Source organism: Homarus americanus, unplaced genomic scaffold (genome assembly GCF_018991925.1).
Source record: "Homarus americanus isolate GMGI-L3 unplaced genomic scaffold, GMGI_Hamer_2.0 scaffold32583, whole genome shotgun sequence".
Lineage (NCBI taxonomy): Eukaryota > Metazoa > Arthropoda > Malacostraca > Decapoda > Nephropidae > Homarus > Homarus americanus.
In genome coordinates, this window is record NW_024713129.1 from 14960756 (window position 1) to 14979041 (window position 18286).

At 37.5% G+C, this 18286-nt stretch overlaps 1 protein-coding gene across 7 annotated transcripts in view; it reads left to right on the forward strand.

Moving 5' to 3' along the window:
* Positions 1-18286, forward strand: part of LOC121868490 (protein strawberry notch homolog 1-like) — a 65993-nt gene that overhangs the window by 34978 nt on the left and 12729 nt on the right. For all 7 annotated transcript variants that reach the window (XM_042369165.1, XM_042369179.1, XM_042369172.1 and 4 more), the window contains 13 exons: positions 959-1073; positions 1238-1447; positions 2110-2450; positions 3148-3389; positions 5181-5334; positions 5643-5777; positions 5965-6112; positions 6663-6806; positions 6959-7045; positions 11960-12049; positions 12349-12687; positions 13021-13185; positions 14272-14384. In XM_042369165.1, the coding sequence (XP_042225099.1) occupies positions 959-1073; positions 1238-1447; positions 2110-2450; positions 3148-3389; positions 5181-5334; positions 5643-5777; positions 5965-6112; positions 6663-6806; positions 6959-7045; positions 11960-12049; positions 12349-12687; positions 13021-13185; positions 14272-14384 (2283 nt within the window). The remainder of the gene's footprint in view (positions 1-958; positions 1074-1237; positions 1448-2109; positions 2451-3147; positions 3390-5180; positions 5335-5642; positions 5778-5964; positions 6113-6662; positions 6807-6958; positions 7046-11959; positions 12050-12348; positions 12688-13020; positions 13186-14271; positions 14385-18286) is intronic.

Genomic DNA, 18286 nt, shown 5'->3' on the forward strand with positions numbered 1-18286 from the left:
ATTTCTAGCAAATATCATAAAAGCTGGTGTACTCGACTGTTTGGTTCTTCTGTGGATGTATCGACATTTAGAGATGATGATACCATACTGTAGTTGATTCAAATAGTATGTTCCATTGTCTCTTACTTGGTGAAAAATTCTGAACAACCTACTTAAGGAAAAGAATAGCCTAGGTTACAACTTGTAGTTTTAATAGGTGAAGAGATGGAGCCTTCTTGGTCCAAGTTGGCTCTAAAAAAGGGGATATTCTGGATCTGTCTTGATTTCCTTTTGTTCTAGTCATTAACCCTGTTTTCTTCATCCAGTCGTAAACCAATTCCCACTGTCACTAATCACAGTAATTGGTTCATTCTTGATTAATAATAATTAATGGTCTTCATGTTTATCCATGAGTTTTGTTATATATCTGTTGGACAATTTGATCAGCTAGTTTGATAATACAGTTCCATTTTGTAGCACTGTGTGAGTGCAACATGTTAAAAGTACTGTACATTCTACTTTCACTCAATTGTGTTGGTTTGTACAGCTAATTTTTCCCTTTTATTATTATTACCACAAGATACTGTATGTTATAGTTTTGTATATGGTGGTTTAATGCTTGTGTTCTGCCCGATGCTGCTATGAAAATTAGGGATCTGGAATGTGTAGAATAAGTTGGATAGGAACCATTCCCCCAAATTCTGTTATGACTTGTACTTGAGTAAAATAAATAGGTTGTTTTTTTGGCAGGTAATGTTAAGACTTGGCAGTATATGTTGGTACATTATACTGTACTGCATTTGTTTCTGGTTGTTGTATAGTTTTGGAAATGGAATGTTCAGTGTTGGTTATTTTGTGTACAGTATGTTATTTATTTATACATTTTGGCAGTGCATGAATTCTTGGTGTAAAATGAACAAGTTTTCGTACAATTCCTTTGTATCGATGCAGTACTTTCAAAATAATTGCTCTATAACAGATGGGGATGCAAGTAAATCCTCTGATGATGGCTCAACCAACCACAGAGGAGGAAGTGGAAGAGGACGAAGACATGGGGATTGCCGAAACATACTCAGATTACATGCCCTCAAAGTGTAAGTTTTTCGCCTCTTTTGGTCACCCATTGGCAATACGGCACTTATATTATTGAGTCGGTCTTCGGTATATTTGACACGGATAGTTTTTATCGAGCCATCTTGACGTGTGATTTCTTATGGTCTTTGCTCATAAGTATTACTGTTATCTTGTTCTCCCTCAGTGAAGGTTGGAATCAAGCATCCTGACCAGGTCGTAGAAACTGCTTCCATGTCATCAGTGGAGCCTCCCGATGTGTGGTATGAGATGGAAATCCCTGATACCTCAATTGACACAGGAAAACTTTCGGCCTTACAGTTAGAGAGCATTACTTATACCTCACAACAGCACGAACAGTTCCTACCAGATGGAACAAGGGCGGGATTCCTCATAGGTGAGAGCATGTGGCTAACGTGATCAGTCGTTATGTATGAAGCTTTCTGCATTGTATCTCGTATTAAAGGCACTCATTTGATGTGGTTATGGCCTTTGGCTCTTCAATCCTTTTTTTTATTTTCATGCATGAACATTAATATTGTGTGACAGTTTTTCTAAAATTTTGGAGTTTTACTTGCGTGTAGACATCAGTTTTTATGGTTCTTGGGTTTTACCTTTTATAGTTACATGTGAATATTTATTTATAGCGGTCGGTTTTAAGAGACTCGTGTATTTATCCATTACGTGTATGGGTTACAATTTAAGCGAACTCCTTGACATTTGATGGCTGGCAATAATCACACAGTCTGTACAACTCTACCATTACAATTTACTGTATTACCCCTTGGACAGGGTGAGAGCAAAGTAAGTCTTGGTGTTATAAGAGCTTGAAAGAGTAACAATTTGTTTGTAATTTAAACAAGATAAAATAGAATGTTTAGCCACGAGCTTAACTTGAATAATCATTGGAGAAGAATGTTTAGAATGTTCTTTGATATAGTAGTACAGTAATAATTTTTATATTTTATTTGTGATTTTTATTTCAGGTTGAATGTGAATTTATATAAGTGCCTCTACCTTCCCTTCTTATGTGACATATTAATACTGTTTTCTTTTCAGGCGATGGTGCTGGTGTTGGCAAAGGGCGCACGATAGGAGGAATCATTTACGAAAATTATATTAAGGGACGAAAAAAGTCGATTTGGGTCTCTGTGTCTAATGATCTTAAATATGACGCAGAGCGGGACTTAAAAGACATCGGTGCAGGACACATTTCAGTATATTTTCTTAGTAAAATGAAATATGGAAAAATAAACTCAGACCTCAATGGAAATGTGAAGAAAGGAGTGTTATTTTCAACGTATTCAGCTCTCATTGGTGAATCAACTAGCGGGCAGGGAAAATACAAGTCGCGGCTAAAACAGATATTAAATTGGTGTGGTGACGACTTCGATGGCTGTGTAAGTACCTGCCAGTACACTGTTTCACCTGTTGTAAAGCCTTGAAAATGCTTATAAATAATTGTGATAAATGTGTGTTCAAGACCTCTTCTGTAGTATCTGAATATGATGACAAAACAAGAATAAACACAGATTCTCATTTCTTTTGTTGTCATTCGTTCTCTTTTATTGCTGTAGCATATTTTTCTCTATTGATTTTTCCCTTCCACAATAAGATCTCAAGGTATTGGGTTTATCTAGGGACAGTACACCATATAGCATCAGCATCCCCCAAAACCTCCCAGTTCCATGGTTTTTGTCAGCCTTATACACACACACACACCTACCTCTGCTCCCTCATCACGTTTAGGGCACTTCTCACCTAAGTCTCCCATCTCATTGATATCTCCACATCTATCTCTTATTATATACTCTTGATTATATTTACGTGTCTCTCGGTAAGTTATTGTCAGCACTCTTGTCTAACCTTCCATTCACTTCCACATGTTCTCACTTGTATTTTTTTCTACTGTTTCCTATTCTTCTTTATTACTCCACTCAAGCATGTCATTTTTGTCCCTCCTTATGTGTGCTTTTTCCTCTTGCATCCAGAGTTTATGCTTCACACACTATACATATATGATTATGTAGATAGATAGAAGTATTTGTAGTGTTCTGTCTTAGTACAGTATTCCATAACAGGGATTACTTATTCTAGATTGTGTTTGACGAGTGTCATCGTGCCAAGAACCTAAGCCCAGTTGGTTCTGGGAAACCAACCAAAACGGGATTGACGGTGTTGGAATTACAAACAAGGTTGCCCAAAGCACGTGTTGTTTACGCATCTGCGACAGGAGCCTCCGAACCAAAGAACATGGCATATATGGTTCGTTTAGGAATCTGGGGGAAAGGTACTCCATTCCCAGAGTTCACTGACTTTATAAGTGCTGTGGAAAAAAGGTATGTGTAATACAGTACAGGTGCTTCTCTACTTAAGAACGTTCAACTTACAAACTTTCAGAGATACAAACATCATCACTGAGGGGGGTTACCTGCCAGAACAGGTGTTTAATGTGGATGAGACTGGATTATTTTGAAGAAAATTCCAGATAGAACAAGAGGAGAAGAGTGAGCCAGGTTTTAAGGCTGTATTATTCACAATATGTTTGGTATCTACAAGAGTAAAGTTGGACTTACCTCAGGAATGTAACTCGTTCGTAAGTAGAGGAGCACCTGTATATAGTCTTTTGTGTTCTTAGTTCACTGAGGCATAGTCGTAAAATATTTCAGGGATCGGGTTTCATAATAGTAGTTTTAAGACTGAAGAACCTCGTCAGAAAAACTGGCCATTGAAGTTATTTGAAATGAATGAAGGGAATAATGTTTTTTTTTTTTTTTTTTTAGTTATGAGGGAAATAGAATCAAAATCATACTTGGAATTTACAAAAACAAATAGGCGAGTTATTCTGAAAGCTTTATTAATGAAACTTGCAATGGAGTTATATTTATTCAAAGACTTAGCTAGATGCAGGACAGTTCGACTCTTGTTTTCCCGTATACAGTACAGAGGAGATTGTCTGAAGTGAATCACCATACATCCATGCTATCTGGCCAGTCCACTGTTAATGTTGTTAGGTTTTGGGAGGACTTCACCGTCAGAATTAGGTGTAATTGAGCAAACTTGTCTATAGTTCAAGTTTTACCGTACCCTGACACCTTTCCATTACGATTCAATAAGTACCTGCTTTTTAACTCGTTAATTGCAAGAATATGTGTGTGTTTTCTCTCGTGTTTTTTTATTCCTCATAGATTATATACAGTGGTCCCTTGGTTAACGAACACAATTCGTTTCACAGAGTCTTTCGTTAACCGAAAATTTTGTTAACCGAATGCATTGTTTCAATGGGATATTGGGTAATTGGTTCCAGCTCACAGAAAAGTACATACAATGTAAAAGAAAATGCAGTAAAGTACACTTTCTTTGAGGTGTGTATGTAGAAGGTTCCTGGTTGATGATGATGATGGGAATTAGAAGTGGGGGTGGAGGAGAAGGGAGAAGAGAAGGAAGTGGGGATGGAGAAGAAATCACCTTTCAGGGGACCCATGCTTTAAGTTCACTAGGTGTAATTCAAGATTATTTTATTTAAATCAACACTGCACTGCACTGTATATTATCAATATGTTAACTAAATTTCAGAATGGCCAATAATTTTAATGTAAAAATGCAAAAATATTCACGACACCAACAAAATCGATGTTCACTCCATTGTAAACAAAGTCAAACTGATGCCTGGTGGGTGAGTCAAGCGGCTGATAGGCGCACAAAAAACTAGTTCCCTGTACTGCGTATATTATCAATATGTTAACTAAATTTTAAAATGACTAATAATTTTGCTATAAAAAATGCAAAAATATTAGAGCACAACTTTCTTGATATTTACTCCACTGGAAACAAATGTAAACATAGAACAGATTACTGAATTGGCAGACTATCCTTCAGCTGATCAGCTGATGCTCACAACAAAACGTGTTTGTCGTAAAGATTTCGTTAATCGAAGTTTTGTTCGTTAACCGAATTGAAGATCCTTTTGGGAGGTAATTTGTTAACCAAAATTTCGTAAATCGAGCCGTTCGTTGACCGAGGGACCACTGTACAGGGTTCATTTAGCATGTTGTTCTACAATGATAACAGCATTTTGTGAGAGGGAGAACGATTTCATTTTTATTGTAATGTGCGATGTATCTTTGCAGGGGTGTTGGTGCTATGGAAATCGTGGCCATGGATATGAAACTTCGTGGAATGTACATCGCTCGCCAACTTAGTTTTCACGGGGTAACTTTCCGAATAGAAGAAGTCCCATTAGATGAAGATTTTAAACACGTATATGATGAATCTGTGAAGTTGGTGAGTACTGTACTATACTGTACACTGAAACAAGAAAGATTTTTTTCATTATTATAAGTTCCTGTAACACTAATAACCTAAAGTAATTAAAGCAAACTATTGTATTAACTATTTAAACAGCCAATACAAGTCTTCATCAAGGTTGGATTAGAGATGTGAAGTCGTGTAAAATGGCAAATTTGGATGTATTGGTAATTGGGTAGGTAGAAAACTGAAAATGATATTGAATTGTAATTTCTTTTTTGTTAACATCCAAATTTTGATTTTGTATGACTAATAATCTTGTTTTTTTTTTTCCTTCATGACAGTGGGTAGATGCTAGACAAAAGTTCCAGGAAGCATCGGAATTGATAAATGCTGAAAAAGGAATGAAGAAGTCTATGTGGGGGCAGTTCTGGTCCTCCCATCAACGTTTTTTCAAGTACCTGTGTATAGCATCTAAGGTATAGTTGGGGGCGCCTCTTTGTCTCTAAATCTTGGAACTAGTCTGCTGTGTTGACGTTACAGTGTGTTTAATTACGTCTACTAATTCAAAGAGCTACAGTTATGAGACTATTCAGTTTGTTTATAAAGTATTGAAGAATTCCGTGATTTTAACGTAGGATTTTATTTTATTTTTTTCCTTCCCAGGTTGATCATGCAGTCAGATTGGCTCGTGAGGCTGTCAAGACTAATCGGTGTGTAGTGATTGGTTTACAATCTACCGGTGAGGCACGTACATTAGAACAACTGGAAAGGGACGACGGTGAACTCTCAGACTTTGTCTCGACTGCTAAAGGTGAGTGTTTGTGTTTGATCTCTGCTGCTGCCTCTTCCACTGGTTTTTTATTCCTACTCTATGTTGTCTCTCTCACTTTGGAAATTTCCTCATTTAAGCTTGAAAAAAAAAGTGAAGTAAGTGTGTGTGTGTGTGTACTCTTCATTCCACCCATAGTAGATAAGGGGCCATATTGTTGAAGAGAAGTACTGTATCATCATGTCCTCCTCCATTTCATAAGCCACCAGTCTATTTTTACATCCTGTTTTGTTTCTTGACACATCCATGATCAAATCAAACTTCACTGGTTTTGGAATATATTTTAAGCCCCACCATATACCTGGAACACCAAAGCTAATGTTTAATTTATTCCCTTCCTGTATATTTATGAAAAAAGGGAGATTGAAGAAGTTGCATTTCATGAGAATTAGTAATGTGATAACTATTTCAGATGGTTGAATGAAAATACTGTATATATTGTAGTAAGAATTTGTGCATCCAGGAGAGTACAGTATGTTGAAGTTCAGTCAGTGTTGTGCCTTTTGTGATGTGTTTTGTATTTTCCTTTCAGGTGTCTTAGAAACCTTAGTGGAGAAACACTTCCCGGCACCAGACCGAAGTCGCATTAATAAGATCTTGGGAATCTCTGAAACCAGTAAAGAGTTTAAGGATATTATCGATGAAGTGACTGGAAAGACCTCGAAAAGAAAACCAGGTAAAAGTCGTGAACATATGTCATCCTGTGTTGCCCCCATGTTCAGTCGGTCATGTTGTCTTACCCCCACGTCCAGTTTTCCTTTGTTGATTGATAATTTCTATGAAATTTATGTCGGGAATTGTAATTACTGTATTAACGTTGCTCCACAGTACGACAAGCAGCTCAGCGTGCGGCAAAGAGAAGGTTCCGGGAGGCTCACTCGGATAACGACGAGGACTCGGACTTCGAAATGTCAGGTGCAGGATAGCTTTACGTCTTTTGTGTATCATGAGTTATTGTATTTGTGTATTAATTTTATGGGAACTTACGACAGATATCGACTGAAACTAGAAAACAAAATTTACTTCCGTTTTTTGTTTCATTTGCGGTAAAAAAAAATTATCTTTCTCTACTTGTTCGTTCTTCCCAACACAATAAAGATGACTATAAGTGTCTCAGTAAGTTGTCACTTAGGGTGAATTTTTTTTTTTTTTTTAAGATCCTCTGAAGGTAATGCAATGCAAGTATAATATAGAAAATACCATAGATAAACATGTGCACAAACTAACAACACACTTGCTCTCTCACTTGTGCAAACTTTTCTTTATTTTTTAATCTATGAACAAAGTCAGTCAGAAAATGTGCAAAACTGCAAAAAAAAAATCTCAAGGTTTATGAAAGAAAAAATGTGATTTGTTCAAGTCTAATGGAACAGATACTAGTTAATGCTTGACCATTCAGTATCTCTCCATTTCCCAAATATTTACTCTTATTATAACTTTAAGAATATATGTATGAGGGATGCTTTGGATTTATCCTCTAGTATGCAGGAAAGAATACATAGGGAAACATTTTACAAGGACAGTTTTGAGGTAGCCTCTGGAAACCTAGGATATCTCTCCTCCTAATCCATTCTAGCATGTCTTGATCATGGGTTAAATGTTTCATCTCTCATCCCTTTGATATGATAAGCTTATGTTTCTTTTATTGTTCAAGAAACATTTGATATATAGACCGGTTGCATAGTTTCAGTTGTTGGAGGGAACTACCAACTAATTCAGTATTCAATCAATTAGTTATGGCAAATGATATAAGATTTTTTAGGAATGGCTTTATTTCATTTAATTTAATTTTCTTTTGCTCTTAAAATTGGTAAATTGTTTTTAGTGGTCTTTGCGTGAATAATCGAGGTTCAACCGTCTAAATTGTTAAGCACTACTCTCTAATATTCACTCTTTTTCTTGCACTGCAGCCCAGGCCTTAGGTAAATCTTGGATGGCTCACTAATTGGTGTTATTTTGTAGCTCTTGTGTTTTTTCCAGGAAAATAGTTACTTTACAGACTGAAAAGTGCTTATTCTTTGTTTGCAACGTAAATTGTTCAATTATTTTATCATACAAAATTGGGAAGATGCATTGCATGCATTATACATTAGTATGTAAGTCGTCCATATATCATCTACACCTTTAATGTGTGGGGTAAATCATGAGCAGAAACATTCATAAATATTTTCATCCTAGAATATATTAATATGGCTGATGCCTTCCACTAGATTACCCTTAAATTATAATGATGATTCCAGGGGTGTAAAGCCTAAGTGTATTCCCTTTGAGGTGGTCCCCAACCAGTGGTTTGAGGGCTGCATGTGGCCCCCAAACCACTTTTTGTGCCGCTCTAAAAGTTTCACGTTTCCTTTTATATATAAAGTAAGAAAATGAAAGTTAGGTGAGTGAGCCTAGTATTATGATGATGATGATGGGTGACCTAGTTAAGATGGATGTTGTGTTGTTACCAGATGGAAGTAAAAAGGAGTCGAGGGAGTGATGGGGCCTCAGTGTTAGGTCATGGGTTTATACTACTTGCAGGCACACTATTAAACACATATTGTACTGTATAGGGTATGAGGATTTTAGCTTAGGGAGAGGTTAGAGCCTTTGGTTAACTCGACTCCTCACCATAAACGGAGAAATTTGCGCAATGATTACTTCTTTACCACAGTAGAAGAATGCCTCGGACTCGCCAAAAAATATAATATATTCAGTTGACTATCTATACTACTATCCAAAATTATGTGGATGTGGACCCCAGTATTAACTTATTAATTGTGTAAACTTAACCTCCCTGAGTGTAAGAAAAAAGTTGTCAATAAAAGACTGGCTCTGATATCTTTTCACTGATGATCAATTCAGTTTACAAACATTACTCTCCTTGAGCTTGCAGTAGTGTCACCATGAATAAACAAGAGAGGTGTTTTCTTTCTGTAACTGAAAATATCAGCACTGTATTGTAGTTTAGCAAGCTTGGTAATAAAACAAGTACTGGATGCTGTTGGGTATGGTTGCTGGTGAAGGAACAAACTTGTGGTGAACCAGCATTCTATCAATGGTTGGGGTAACTCACTAGCCACTGAATGCTGAGAATCGGGATTAGTACCTACCCGGACGCCCCCCAAGAGGGAGGGGGGACTAGTTCCCTGTTTTCTTATATTCTCGGAAAGAATATATATTACTGTATATATTTTGATGCTAGCAAATACATGGAGGCCTATAGATTGAAGGTTGTGTTTGTGGTAATATTTCTCTTTGGGGGGGTGGGTTAGTAATAGTTTTGACATGCACTGTATCCTCTCCCTGATCTTCTTCTATATGGAGAATTAGAAAAAGTTTTAGGTGTGCTATACTTGGAAATGGTTGTGTAATGAATAAAAGTAGTTTTGAATGAATAAACCTGCATAGAAAAGTAGTTGTTAGTAGTTGGAATGCAGTTATTGCATGGAGAAAAACCCAACAAAATGTATTAATGTAAAGTAGAGATACAGTATGTAATGTATTAGAGTATGATTAGTGGAAATTGTGATTGAAAAATGGAGTAGAATAGTGTGAGTGGAAGGTGTGTTGCCTGCTATTAGCTGTACAGTATTATGTTAAAAAAGGAAATGTGTTCAAAGAATTACAAGGTTGTTAGGTCACCAGTGAATGCCCTTACAAAGTTCAATATGGAAAGCAAGTGAGGTCGTACCGGTGTGTAGAAGTGACTGAGAATTCAAAACAGTACAGTAGGCTCTCGCCAATAACGACTTCCACAATAATGTTTTCGACAATAACGGTAAGTTGCAATAGATACCCATTTTCGATAATAACGTCTGGATTCTCTTGAATAACGGAAGATTTCGCGGGAAGCGTCCGAGCGCATCAATGATAGCGTTTGTTTGCCGCCATGTTGATGATGTTGTCCACTCCACCTCACTCTCACTGTCTCACATGCTCTGTGGAATACAGCGCTGCGCCAACGTGTGAGATTTTCACCTCTATAACCTGTGGTTGCTGGGGTCGGTGATCATTAATGGCTTCCGCATTTTTGCCTGTGGTGGCTAGGGGAGGTGATGGAGGGAGTGATTTGCTACCTGAACGCCCGGGAACTTTTAAAGTGAATGAGAAAAAAGACCCCAAAGCTAAGATACAAAGCCACAAGAAGCGTGCCTACTCGGTAGGGATAAAGAACAGTTTGTTGAGCTCAATGAAAGTGGTGCACGGAACATTGATATTGTGAGGAAATTGAACTGACCTGAGTCTAGAGTGCGAAGAATTAAGATGAACTTAGAGGAGATCAAGAAGAGTATTGCGCTGGCTCAGAAATATTTCGGTAGTGATGGAAATGCGAGGCGAGCTATGAATGATAAAAGTGTTAGAAACAGATTGTTTGTGATAACAGCATTTTCTTGTGAAATGGTTAGCTTGTAGAATGAAAGACAGTGCAAGTGTTAGCGGCCCTCAGATACGGAACAATCATCACACCAAGCACCTCAAAAACTCCCCCAAGCTAAGTGTTATATTACTCAAACTTTATTTTGATGATTGAATAACAATTCTTTTTATTTCTGCTAACAAAAAGTGTTAGGAGGGCTTCAAGGGGAAAAAATGGGTGAAATTCTTGTGGCGGCAGCACCAATAAACCCTCTTTACATGTATTTTAATGTCACACAAATAACGTTTTCGCTAATAACGGTGTTTTTCAGGCACCTATTAGACGTTATTGGTGAGAGCCTGCTGTAACATGATATGAAGGCAAAATGGTGACAAAATTATTTACCAGGGTAGGTGAAACATGTTACAGGTAGTCCTCCATTATCTCAAATTTGCTTATCACAGGTTTGATTATTTTTATGTAAAAATAATGGATTATAGCAACATGTGTACCTTTGTTAGTGCTGTTGTAAGAAAAAACAAACACCATATGGGATGTCATTATATTCCACATAATAGCTACTGTAGTAACCAATAAACTTGAGGTATAATTTCAACATAAAATTGTGTCAAAGTCTCAAAGAGGGATAGGGGGCACAGGTAGAGCCAGCAAGATCTAGTTCCCTCACAGTGCTGGTTCTTGGAGGTTATGCCGTGTAATCTCGCTCACTCCCACAAATTTGGTTGAAAGTTGGATACAGGTTGTCATTCCATGGCTGAAAAGGTGGTTTCTACTTGAGAATTTTAGTTGAAATTTACCAGTTATTGTAATAACTTCACTGTAATGTATTAGTCTTCAGTTGAGATATGAGTTTTATTATTAAATTTGTTTTGAGTCAGATTTAAAGCCATTGTTTCTGAAAGTTGAGAATGGGATCCCTATAACTCATTCCTTCAGCTACAATGGGACTTAACTTGGTAGTAGGGTTTTATGTACCTTGAGAAGTGTTCCTGTCTGATTTTAGGGATTTAAACTTTGAAAACTAACATTATTTGTACTTAAGAGTTAACCACTAGCTTTATAATGTATGTTTTCAATAAAGGGAATGTTAATTTAGGATATGGCATGATGTTTTGATTTTGTGCATGAGCTGCAGAGGATAGTGTTTCATATAGAGATGTTTGTACACCAGCTGCTTAAAGTATCCTTACAGAAGAGTCTGGTGAATTTCAAGATGAACTTCTCGACTCCTGTTGTCATTACGGTTGTCAAATCCTTCGTCCGTTGTCATATTGTCTCGCACAAAATCGTAAAGATACTTTTTGGAGCGAATTTACGTCTGGATGGTTCCAGTTGTAATGTGGGTATTTGATGAAGTGCTGTATAGCTGTCATTTAATGGTGATTGGTGTTATTGAGTGATGACCAGTCCAGTATCTCTTGAAATTTATCTCTGTAATATCTTAAATGTATGTTATTGCATTTTAGGGGACAGTGCTGCTGAAGAGGAAGACGAAGATGCCTACTCGTCTGAGGTTTCATCAGACTTCTCAGGAATTAGTGACTTCGACGATGAAGGTTAGTGTTATTTCGTCATCATTTTTTGCACAGTTTCTTTTAGTTTTAGGTTTATACTGTGCAGTGACGGATGATAAGGGTAATCCGAGGAAATAATGCTTACGTCATTTGGTTGCATTCTTGGTATTTTGCGATTGTTTTGTGTACAATATTTAATTTTTTTAATCGATCAGCAATTCTTAATCATTCATATCTGTTTCAGTATATAACTCATTGATTTATTACCTAATGATTTAATATAGAGAATTATGGTTAGTTGAAAAGGAAATAATGTTTTTTTTTTTCTATCCCTCGTATAGATAGTTGGGGTCGCCCCAAAAAACGCGGAAAAGCAAAAAAACACAAACAAAAGAATGGAAAAGGCCGAGCTGAAAATGGTGACAGACCTCCCCCACCGCCCAAAGATCACGTGGAAAAGGCGAATAAGTTAAAATCGGAACTCTTGAAAGGAATTGAAAACTTAGGCAGAAAACTTCCCCCCAACACACTGGACCAGCTGATTGACGAATTAGGTGGGCCAGAAAATGTTGCCGAAATGACAGGTCGCAAAGGCCGAGTGGTGCAAAGTGATGACGGTCAAGTAATGTACGAGTCTCGATCAGAAGCCGACGTTCCTCTTGAAATTTTGAATATTAGAGGTGTGTGCAATGTTCTTTTATATATAATACATGGGGGTTGGGCATATAAGGGAATATGTTATACACCCTTATTCTCCCTTTAGTCATCACCTATCAGCATTACTCCCTTGAACAAAAACCTGTGTGCCAGTGTGTGTGTGTGCATGCATGGATGTGTGTGTGTTTTTCTCATCCCTCTGGCATTATAGTGGGGAAGGGCTTGAAAGGATAAGGGAGAAATAGAGCTATATGATTTGTTTGTTTTCATAGCTGTTTTTGTTTTTTTTATGGTGACGTATATTTTACCTTATCCTCTAAGTAGCTAATACACTAACAATATTTGTATTCCAACAGAAAAAGAAAGATTTATGGCATCAGAAAAAGATATTGCTATTATCTCCGAGGCTGCAAGTTCAGGTATCTCGCTACAGAGTGATCGCAGAGTTGTCAACCAGAGAAGAAGAGTACACATAACCCTTGAACTACCTTGGTCTGCTGACAGAGCTATTCAACAATTTGGTTAGTTCTCCTAGTTCTTATGAAAGTACGAGATATAATTGATTTGATAACCTTATTAAACCCTTTATTTTTTATTAATGCAAATTAGGGACATGATCAAGTAACATTAAGTTTAGGTACTTTAATTTGTTATAGTTCATGTCACTTTTTACACTTGATTTATACCTCTGCCTCTTTTTTGGCTCCTGTTTACTTTGAGGTGTTTTTACCCTTATTCTATTTTAATCTGAAGAATAAAGCTAATAATAATAATATTAATAAACGGTTTATTAATAGAGTTGCAGCCGGTGGCTGAAAATATACAGACTTACATTTGATTTAGACATAATGATATAATATGCGGTGAATACATTTACAGGGCTGTACAGTAAATAAATCAAGAGTTGTTTATTATTTTAACAATAGATGGGACGGTGCTGTTCTTATATCTATCGGTGCCGGCTCTTATGGGCTGAATTTTGTTGTAGTGGCGGACTGCGCGAGTTGGGTGGGGGGCTGCAGGAGGTGGCGAGGGTGGTGCAGTAGTCCACTGCCAAACCTTTCCAGTGCTTGGTGGTGGAGGTCACTGAGGGATGGCATTTCCAGGGTGGAGAGAGCGGTGGTGTAGCCGGAGTATTCTGCGCCGGGCATGATTCTGCAGGCCCTTTTCTGTACCTTCTCTAGCTGACGTTGGGTGGAGTTGAGAGAAGACGACCAGGCTGGTGACGCATACGTTAGTTTGGGGAGAATAAAGGCGTTGTAGATGGTCCTCAGCTCTGGCGTGAGTGTCCCAAGTGACCTAAGTCTTCGTAGCATGTAGAGACGGTACGAGGCTGCCTTGACTGTGTTATTTACATGGGCCTAAACTATTTGTGTTAAGAATAACAAGCCAAGAAGGATAACCAAACATTGATCATAGCTGGATGAGGGTTTGTTGGTAAAGAGGATTCGTTAGTGGAGGAATGTTGAGAGGTTAGGCCGAGGTGTGTGAGTGGGGATGTCTTGAATAAATGACCTCTCTGTATAGTAAGAGATGGTTTACACTTACTATCCCATAATTTGTTTAATCTTGACTCTTAGAATATTTTTTGGTATTGTTACTTTCAGGGCGAACACACAGAAGTAATCAAGTGAACGCTCCAGAGTACGTGTTCCTTATATCTGAACTTGCAGGAGAGCGAAGGTTTGCTTCTACTGTGGCCAAGAGATTAGAAAGCTTGGTAAGATGATTTTCTTTGTGTACAGTATACTGTTCATTTGTCACGTCACTTTGGAAATATCCTTCCCCCAGAACATTGAGAGTGTGATTCATTCCAAAACATTAACATTTTGTCCAATACGGATCAGTAAAATGTTGACTCAACATCATCGCACCAGGGTGATTAAGTGGTTAGTGAGGGCAATATCTTATCTGTTTATCAAGTTAAACTATCACTGGGATGAATCACTCGCCATAGAACATATCTTGAACTTGTGGGTGTTAACTGATGTGCCTGAAGTTAAGCCAAGCATGTTTTCCGTCTTGTAATTGTCAACATGTGTCCACTTCTGTGTTTATCAGAGAATTTAGGTGAGGTACTCCCTTTGTACCCCATGTTTATCATTTAGTTTTAATGCGGTTATGTTGGTTTTAATAAATATTAAGTGTTTTTAGCCTTCTATAGAACTTTTTAGTATGTTATTAATCATAAACATTGCATTCAGGATGATTTAGAAATCATTTATACTCTTTTTCCATCTAAAAAAAATAATCATTGTGTAAAGGCCAAATTTTAAAACCAACTTTGTTCAGTCACCCAGACTCACCCTACTTGGTTAAAGGCAAAACTAAGTTTAAGTTCATCTAAGTTCATCTTAATGTATGGGGAAGAAAATTACTTTTACAGTTGAAAGTTTTAAAGAATTCTTTAAATTACAATTGGAGAGAGATATAGGAAGTGGCAACTTGGCTCCCTTATAATCAGTCCTGTAAGAAAGCTTATTATCACCACTTTCTGCAATATATAATACTGCAATTCACATCCGTCTAACACCAACATATATTTAAAATGTTTCACTTTCATTGCCATTTGCTCTTACTGTTGCCCTACTGTTTGCAAAGTTTAGGTCCTCCCGATCATGCTGAATCCGAATCTATGGTCCACGGTTCTACAACGCAATAGTTGCGTCCTTGTAAAGCTCTTTTATGTTCACCACCGGCAATTCAATCTCCAGAACGCTTCTTAGAAACATACTTCTTACATTGTCTTTCCATATTCATCGCTAACACAAAAAAATTGGAGAAAACAGTGAAAATCACGGAGCAATCGACAAAATCCGTGCGATTCTACTGATAACATGATGTAAACAGAGTGTGCTGGTGTAAACCGTTATTAGTCCTAGCTGTGAAACATTCTTTTTACTTATTTTTTTCACATTATTCATGGGTAACAGCTAAATTTGCATAAACCCCCCCCAAAATTTACAGAGTACCTCTCAAAACACACTTCACAAACAAATGACCCGAATCAATTGAACATATGAAGTTGAACGTGAACTATATGCATTGCATAACCCTGCGCTACGGTTAAATTGTTGAGGATGGAATCATGTTATAACCAACATTAGTATGCAATACTTTGTGTTTTACAAACAGCGTTCCCCTATTCATCAATCGCGTTACAACGAATTCGCATTAACAGACAACGTGTTGTAGCAGAAAAGACTGTAACTGGTATGAGAGCTGTGACATCATTCAAGACGGTGCCCAGCATTCAGCTGGCTGGATCACGCGTTCAGGTAGTGCTCGCTAAATGAAATCGCGCGAAATATGAGATCTTACAGTACATCATGTTGCTAATTGCTCACCAACAATGGGTTTCCAAGGTGTGATTTTGTCATTGTTGTGTTATTCAGGAAGTAGTTAATTATTTAAGCCCTTTAAATTCCAATTCTGAGAGAAAAGTATATTTCGGTCAAAAAATTACTAAGATATAGGGCTTAATATTTTAGCAGTTTTGGCCAAAAAATAGATTTCGCTGAAAATCTCAGTTTAGGTACTCCCGAGCATGCTGAATCAGAATCTATGGTCCACGGTTCGATTGTGGAGTAATTAGTGGTCGTAACGATGCTTGGAATATTTTAATTACAGTAAGATCTTGTGTTTCGCGAGTAATATCGACTGGAAAATTGCGCCAAACTCAAATACATAACTACAGTCATCCCTTGGTTATCACACCTAATTGGGACCGTGCCGAGTGCGTCATAACGAAAAACAGGATAACGGAAGTACAGAACCTATGGGATTTATTCTAATTTTTTTTTTTTATGGGAATTAATCCACCCAGGCACAGGTCACTGACCCACATCGGGGCCTGGGGGGGGCAAAAATGTAATAATAATAATAATAATAATAATAATAATAATAACTAACAATAATAATAAAGAACCACAAAGAAATACAAAATGAAAAAAATAAATCAAAAGTGAGGAACAATATATGTATGTTGTCTTGTCAATAGTAAGAGAAACAATTGAGACCCTGCAATATTGGTTCCCATTTTATTACCATTTAGACCAGGGGTGTCAAACTCATGGCCCGAAAGCCAAATGTGGCCCTTGGGATGGTCAGGTGTTGCCCACGGGATGACGGTAAAATTTATCATCCCGGGAAATTTTTTAAGAAATTGGTATAATCGTGTTTAATTAGTTAAATGAATTTTACATACTTAAGATCAGACAAACCCAGGTAAGGCAATGTGTGAAGCTGTAAACTTCAATCCTGCAAATATGTGTTATAGCACTTGTGTTGGCCCTGAAGAGGGTAATTAAATAAGAATTGGCCCTCGAAAGGTATCGAGTTTGACACCACTGGTGTAAGACTTACATTTTTGGTGCTTTTGGGCCAAAAATTCGATTTTGCTGAAAATCACAGTATGGATACTCTTGAGCTTGCTGCTTATCAATATGTGGTCCACGATTCGATTGCAGAGAAATTAGTGGCCAAAATGACCCTTGAAAGATTTTACTGACATGGTTTGTGTGTTATTCTGAAGGTACTTAATTAGTTAAACCCCTCAAATTTCAATTCTGAGAAAAAAGTATATTTTGGTCAAAAATTTTGTAAGGTATAAGACTTACATTTTTGGCCAAAAATTAGATTTTGCTGAAAATCACAGTATGGTACTCTTGAGCTTGCTGCTTATGAATATGTGGTCCACGATTCGATTGCAGAGTAATTAGTGGCCAAAATGACCCTTGAAAAATTTTACTGACATTTTTCAATGCTAATTACAGTAGGCTCTCACCAATAACGTTTAGTAGGCGCCTGAAAAACACCGTTATTAGCGAAAACGTTATTTGTGTGACATTAAAATACATGTAAAGAGGGTTTATTGGTGCCGCCGCCACAAGAATTTCACCCATTTTTTTCCCCTTGAAGCCCTCCTAACACTTTTTGTTAGCAGAAATAAAAAGAATTGCTATTCAATCATCAAAATAAAGAGTTTGTGTAATATAACACTTAGCTTGGGGGAGTTTTTGAGGTGCTTAGTGTGATGATTGTTCCGTATCTGAGGGCCGCTAACACTTGAACTTTCTTTCATTCTACAAGCTTACCATTTCACAAGAAAATGCTCTGTTATCACTAACAACCTCTTTCTATTGCCTTTATCATTCATAGCTCGCCTCGCATTTCCATCTACCGAAATGTTTTTAGCCAGCGCAATACTCTTCTTGGTCTCCTCTAAGTTCCTCTTAATATTTCGCACTGTAGACTCAGGACAGTTCAATTTCCTCAGTTTAAAAGTTCCCAGTCATTCAGGTGGCAAATCACTCCCTCCACCACCTCCCCTAGCCCCCACAGGCAAAAATGCGGAAGCCATTATTGATCACCGACCCTAACAACCACTGGTTATAGTGGCGGAAATCTCACACGTGGGCGCAGCGCTGTATTCCACGGAGCGTGTGTGAGAGTGAGGCGGAGTGGACAACTACGTCATCAACATGGCGCAAACAAATGTATCATTGATGCCCTCGGACGCTTCCCGCGAAATTTCCGTTATTCAAGAGAATCCAGACGTTATTATCGAAAATGGGTATCTATTGTAACTTACCCTTATTGTCGAAAACGTTATTGTGGAAG